At 39.8% G+C, this 7,354-nt stretch overlaps 1 protein-coding gene across 1 annotated transcript in view; it reads left to right on the forward strand.

Moving 5' to 3' along the window:
- The window catches only part of SMCO2 (single-pass membrane protein with coiled-coil domains 2), a 30,619-nt gene extending 28,437 nt beyond the window's left edge, over positions 1-2,182 (forward strand). Inside the window, exon 10 of the mRNA XM_047741834.1 lies at positions 1,934-2,182. Within this exon, the coding sequence (XP_047597790.1) occupies positions 1,934-2,132 (199 nt within the window). The 3' untranslated portion in view covers positions 2,133-2,182. The remainder of the gene's footprint in view (positions 1-1,933) is intronic.
- The last annotated feature ends 5,172 nt before the right edge of the window (positions 2,183-7,354 follow it).

Genomic DNA, 7,354 nt, shown 5'->3' on the forward strand with positions numbered 1-7,354 from the left:
TGATCTCAGGGTCCTGGGATTGAGTCCTGCATCTGGCTTTCTGCTCAGCGGGGAGCCTGCTTCCCCCTCTCTCTCTGCCTGATGCTCTACCTACTTGTGGTCTCTCTCTCTATCAAATAAATAAATAAAATCTTAAAAAAAAAAGAAAGAAGGTAAATTCAAAATGAATAAAATTTTTTTTACTCAAATATTTAATGACACAAATACTTGGTTCTACATAGGTGATATGAAAGTATTTTGAATTAGTAGCTATGACGTTTTCCAAAAAAAAAAAAAAGTCTGCACTTTAAAAAATAAATATTACACATGTTCTTTTTTTATAATAGAAAATCTAAAAATACTTTAAGTTATATTGACTTATAAATCAAACTCAAATGATTCAGTCATGTCAAAAAACAAATCTGAAAGATAGATAGATAGATATAAATCTGAACCTAACCATACCCAGAGTGTTCACTTAAGGTAAGAAAAAACTGGAAGAACACACTCTATACCAAAAGAAAAACAAACAAAATAAGACAAAAAATTCATACAAAATAGAAAGAATGAATGAATGAAAAGAAGAAAAAAGAAACAATACTTAGCTGATGATAGATTATATATATAGATTATAACTTTTTCATTTCTCTGTTTTCCAAATTATCCATAATTTTAAAAAACTACTTTTCTCTTTAAAAATAATGTTAAAATGTGTTTCTTTGAAAATGTTCCAGTTTGGTATTTCCAAAGATGACTGGCTTTGAAATTTAGGAAGAACAGTGTTTATTTACTAGCTATGTTTTAGTAGTGAATCGTTTTTCCTTTCATAAGAAAAAACAAATCTAGATTTAGCCCTTGAGGGCAGGGCAACCCTCAAAGCTTCTTCTGACTAGAGTATTTATCAATACATTGGCTCTCTAATAAAATATGTGATGGGATGCGTGGGTAGCATAGGCTAGTTAGGCAACCGATTCCTGGTTTCAGCTCAGGTTATGATCTTGGGGTCATAGGATCGAGCCCTGCATGGTGGTCCACACTCAGTGCAGAGTCTGCTTGAGATTCCCTCTCCCTCTGCACCTCCTGCTCATGTTCTCTCTCTCCCTCTCTCTGAAATAAATAAATAAATCTCTAATTTTAAAAAATGTGTGAAATAGAAGCAACTATTTGCGTCACTAGCAAGCGACAGCCAGTGGCAATAATGTCAAGCAACTTGGCTCAGGTTTACAGAATCCACTGACTTGGATCACAAAATAGATCCATAGCTAGCTTTAACTGTGCTCTAAATTTTCTCTTCTGAAATATATTATCGAAGGCCATTATCTCCAGGTGGCTGGATTGTCTGCGACACTTCTTTCCTTCTTTGTGTTTTTCTGGATCTTCCAGATCTTCTACCCTAATCCTGTATTGTGTTTATAGTTAGAAAATAATAATGCAAGGATTTAAAACCAAATAAATAAAATACATCATAGGTACAGCCTAGAAGGAGGAGTCCTGAAAGACTTGAGAAGGTTGGTTTTACCTTAAAAGGGTAAGTCTGGTGCAGGAACAAAACTAGTGATAGAGCTAGACTCCATTTGTCACATTGCATTTTATATCTCCAGGAATATCTAAGGGCCTGGTCCTTTATTTCCCTCCAAATCAGTGTCACTATACCTCACAAGTGAGGTCAAGATGTCAATAATCTGCTAGAATGTGAGAGGAGCATTTCAAAGGTCTCATAATTTCCAAGGTTTCATTGTTTCATGGCTATAGAACCTTAAAATTCTAATGCCAGCCCTAGGAGGGACTTACAGGCTCAACTATTCAAAGCTCCTTCTTTTGAGGATGTCAACAGAGGTCAAGAGAAGTTTAATTACTTCCTTGAAGTTATAGAGCTACCTGGGGGGTGGAACTAGGAGTCTCAGTGTGGTTTTCTTCAGAACGTTCGTAATGCAGATGTTCTCTTTCCTTGTAGGAAACGTGCACTGAGGATTTTCATCATGTTTTATGTCCTCACCTTCACTGGACTTTCATGTTACATCCTATTTTTTGATGCTACGTTTATCTTTGAAAGCTTGCTCCCCACAATGCTTGGACGCCGCAGAATGTGGGAACTCCGGGAGATCATTGCGCCTTTCTTGAACTTGGAAGTGGAAGACTTGTTACCTTCCTAGAGGTTTAGAAGTTACTGTTACCCTACTGGCTTTCTCCTTAATAAAATTCTGGCTGTTCTTGCATTATGTTGGTTAACATATTTTTCAAAAAAGTACTATGGGGTTTTTGGCAAAAGACATAGTAGTTATATGGAAACTGCTTGTTCACAGAAAGAAAAAATGAAAACAGTTTATCTTTACCCTTATGACTCACAATTACATCTTGAATCATTCCACACATTGTTTATACATTTACTTCAAAGCACTAGGATCTTCTCCTCCAACGCTGAGAACACTGAGACTACCCAGTATTAGCTTCCTTGTTTCTTCCCCCATTTTCCTCAAAAAGAAAAGCACAGAACGAACTTCTTTCCATCATAATCAGTTTTACTGCTTTCGGCTGAGGTCATGATCTCAGGGCCCAGGGATCAAGCCCCGCATCGGGCTCTCTGCTCAGCGGAGAGCCTGCTTCCTTCTCTCTCTCTGCCCGCCTCTCTGCCTACTTGTGATCTCTGTCTGTCAAATAAATAAATACATACATACATACATTGGAGGAGGGCAGATGGAATGTGAGGGATGAGCTACAAGGCCAGTCAGTGGTTCAGGTGAGCTAATGAGGGGGAGATGAGGCTAGAAAGGAGATGAGGGGTTCAGTGGTTACTATAAGGGTAGATTCTACAATATTGGGTTATGTAATGGATTTGGGATTGGAAGGGTGGTGACAGGGAATGTGGTTCCAGCTCTTCTCACATTTGAATGGATCTTGAAGGGTGGAGAATATTTTCATGGCAGAGATGAGGAAAAGGGATTTCAGAGAAACATCTGGGTAAAACTTAGAAGCCATGAATACAAGGCAGAGTCAGGAAACTTGCTAGGGCATTTTGCTCAACATAACAGCTTATGCATTCTTTTCAAAAGGCTCTGCCTTGGGGCGCCTGGGTGGCTCAGTGGGTTAAAGCCTCTGCCTTCAGCTCAGGTCATGATCCCAGGGGCCTGGGATCGAGCCCCGCATCAGGCTCTCTGCTCCGCAGGGAGCCTGCTTCCCCCTCTCTCTCTGCCTGCCTCTCTGCCTACTTGTGATCTCTGTCTGTCAAAAAAAAAAAAAAAAAAAAAAAAAAGACTCTGCCTTACTCATTTTTGTGTTCTCTGATTGCCAAATAACTGGTCCATGGATGGTGTACATTGGAATCACTTGGGGAACCTTATACACTAAAGGTTTTCCATCTCACCTCCAGATACTTAGATTCGGTAGAGCTAATGTGAGGTTCAGGAACTTTATTCTCAAAAATCTCCCTAGCTGAGGGCAACTGTGGGGGGATGGGGCGCAGTCAGGTAAGCCTCTGATTCTTGATTTCAGCTCAGGTCATGATCTCAGGGTTGTGGAATCCAACCCTGCTTTAGGCTCCGCACTCAGCAGGGAGTCTGCCCGAGATTCTCTTTCTCCCGCTGCCCTTCCCCGCGTCACATGTGTGCTCTCTTTCTCTCTAAAATAAATATAAATAAATCTTTTAAAGAAAATCTCCCCAGCCAAACATAATACAAATCTAGATTTGGGAATCATGCCTTGGCACGCTTTAGGATAATTCTGTGCACATAGCAGATAATAAATACCTATTGAAGCAAATTAAATTATGTGCTCTTATCTTTGTGGTCTCCCTATCACCTCATCTTGTGCTACACTTAATATTTGCTCAACAATTCCATCATAAAAAATAATAATTTCCATCATAGCCATTTTCTCAATGGTACCTTCAACTCCTTTACTATCTTTTGGCTTTAGTATTCTAGAAATCACCAGGTCCTTCTAATTCTTCTATAGCAATTTTTCTCAAACAGCCCCTGTTCCTTACATTTATAAAGTTTCCATTCTGCTAGGCCTTATTATAAAATGGATTACTGCTGGGAAAAGCTAGCCTATCGTTTCCTCCTCCAGAGGCTATGATACACACAATGTTAGAAAAGAATATAACCCAAATACCACTTTCATCACGACATTCTAAAGCCAGAAAACTCTATCAGTTGCTAGAAATGCAACATTTTCTTGTGAGTGGCTCTCGGGCTATGATACCTAACAGAATTCCACAAAGAGAAATTTGGTTATACATTTGCCTGAGGTTCACCTCTAGAAATTCTGAATCTTTAGACCTTGGATGAATCTCTAATATCTTCTGTTTTAATAGATTCCCTTAACAAGTCTTAGGACTACAGGTTTAAGAACCACTATGCTATGCTATGCTACGGGCAAAACTACCTGGAATTACAATTTGACTGAGATCCCATACAAGGTTAATCAAGAGATGATTCCTTTTGCAGGAAGGGAGAAGGAAATGAGTATGGATGAGGGAATTTCCAGGACAAACAGAAAAGGGAAAAAGCCAAAAGCTCTGGGAACGATGAGTAATATATTCAAAAGGTCATGTAATTGTGAGAGAACATGCTAACAGACAGATTTTCTTTTTGAAGTCTCAGATTTATTTACAAATATTAAAGGGACTATTCAGACCAACTGGTAGACAGAACTTGGTATATGTTTTTGATAATCTTCAGGAAAATTCCAGTTACTAGATACAGGATCAGCTGCTTTGTTTATAAAACCAAAAAGGAAGTATTGAGTTTAATTAACTCAATTAAAGTTAAAAGTCCTGCAATAATCATATAACACTAGTGATGAAAATAAGGTAGGGAACTAGATTATTTTAAGGATAAAATTAATATTTTACTAACTACTTAGATAGGCTTTATTAATATCTAAACTAAGATGGAATAATTTTCACTAGGGCATGTATAGCCTTAAAGTGGGAAATGTACTATTTTCTCATCAGTTTATTTTCAATTTGCCAACATCTCAAGCTGGAAAGCTGGATGTCACAATGTTCTACTCTACTGAGAGAGGGAAACATTTAGTAAAGTACCATAATATTAACATGATCTAAATGCCTTTATGCGGTAATTCAGTTAACTGCTTTGGTTGGTTGGGTTTTATTTCAGATCTTTTAAATGCCATATTCAATTGAGTCAACCGCTATGTACACAATCACTTACTAAAAAATGTCAGAGTCATTTTACAAATATGATCTTGGTTTTGGATGAGGAGGACAGAAAATAAATGGTCACAAAGTCTCCATTGGTCATGTTTCTTTGAGTGAAGACAGCTATACTGTAGTGAAAGAAGATTTAAACTTGGATCCAAAGCTTATGTTAGAGTCATCATCTGCTGCCAACTGTGTGTCTGGTAGGGTCTTCTAATCTCCACCCTCCCTCTGTCCCGAAGTCCATCCCAGCACTTGTTCCACAGCTCCCCAGAGTGTTGGCTGCTGAGAGTTCACAGCTAGGATCTCCCCTTGAACTTGTCTTGGTCAAAGAGATCTCCTCTGCCTAAGGTTCCTCTCCTTTCCCAAGGGTACTCTGCATCCAACAAGTGATCCAGGCCAGGGTACATATCTGAAGGGCCAACCTGACTCAGTTCCCCATGAGAGTAATTAAAGCTCTAGTGCAACTATGTCACAGTGCAGCTTCTCTCTCTGCCCCGTCTTGTCCCCATCATCCCCTTCACAGGGAAGATCTAGAGACTCTTCCCCAGTAAACCTACACTTGAGTCTCAACTTCAAAGTCCTTTCCCAGGGAGTTTCTCCCAGGGAGAAACAAATGAAGACTAACCAAATGAGAACACGTAAAGACTAGTTATTCCAAACGTGCTATAGCAACAAGTCAGCCCCATAACTTGTGTCTTAACAGAGACTCAAGAAAGGCAGAGGAGTGGGAAAGCTTAACAGTGAAAAAAAAGGAAGGCTTCAGGTATGTCTTGATTGAAGGCTATTGGCATGAGGGAGATGTAGATGGGCTAACTAGAAGGGGGGCATCCTTCATAATGGTTAGGGGTTGGTCCTAAGTTGGAAACAGGGACAAAAATTAGGGAAGCTGTCAGTTATTAATCCTGTCTTTGTTCACACATGTATAAATAATGGAAGATAATACATGCCTCATGAGATAGTTGGATTAAAGGACTCAACACTTAATAGGTTGTAGGGTATTATTATTATTATTACTACCATGGACAATATTTTAAACATGTGAGATTACCTAATTAAGAACTTTGAATCTGGGGCACCTGGGTGGCCCAGTTGGTTGAGCCTCTGCCTTTGGCTTAGGTCATGCTCTCGGGGTCCTGACATTGAGCTCCCTGCTTGGTGCAGAGCCTGTTTCTCCCTCTCCCTCTGCAGTTCTCCCTAATTGTTCTCTCTTGCTCTCGCCCTTTCTCTGTCAAATAAATAAAATCTTTAAAAAAAAAAAAAGAGCTTTTGATCTGACCTAATCGAGAAAAAGTGAATTTGAATATACTTCTTGATACACTATTTCTAGAAATGAAAGTCACTGATGGTGCCTGAGAGGTTCAGTCAGTTAAGCACAAGACTCTTGATTTTGTCTCAGGTCATGATCTCAGGGTCTTGAGATTGAGCCCCACATCTAGGTCCATGGTCAGTGGCGAGTCAGCTTGAGATTCTCCCTCCTTCTCCCTCTGCCCCTCCACCCCTGCTCACTCTCACTCTCTTTCTCTCTCTTCCTTCTCTGGAGGAAGGAAGGAAGGAGAGAGAGATAGAGAAAGAAAGAAAGGAAAGAAAGTCACTGAAGGACAAATTTTGATTCCTTTCTTTCTCATGTTCCACTTGAGGTCTGGCAGGAAATCTTTTGGTTCTACCTTAAAGCATATGCAGAATTCAAGCTCTCCTGACCATCTCCTTGACAGCAACTGCTCTTAATAATAACATCACTGTTATTGCAAAATTTTACCAATTCTCTCATTGATTCTCCTGATTCACCCTTATCCACATATAATTCAGCAGTCAGAATGATACTGCTATGATGTAGGTAAAATCACATCACCCCTCTGCTCCAAAATCTTTCTGTGGCTTACCATTTCTATTAAAACGAAACCAAAATCCTGACAATGGCCTTCAGCAACCTGTACTTGGCCCTCCATTGGCTCTCACCTCATTCTGCTCCACTTGTCCCCTCGATCACAGCACTCCACTTTCGCTGTCCATCTTGCTGTTGCTGGAGCACGTCAGGCATACTCTCACCTCAAGGGCTTTGCCCCGGCTGTCTCTCTGCCTGCCAGTCTGTGCCCTGAATACACACATGGCTCACTTCCATGTTGCCTTTAAATCTTAGTTCAAATGTCATCCCCTTGGCTATAATAAAAAGGGCAGATAATGGTAAGTGTTGGTGAGCATGTGTAGAAATTA

The sequence above is a fragment of the Lutra lutra genome, chromosome 8 (genome assembly GCF_902655055.1).
Source record: "Lutra lutra chromosome 8, mLutLut1.2, whole genome shotgun sequence".
Lineage (NCBI taxonomy): Eukaryota > Metazoa > Chordata > Mammalia > Carnivora > Mustelidae > Lutra > Lutra lutra.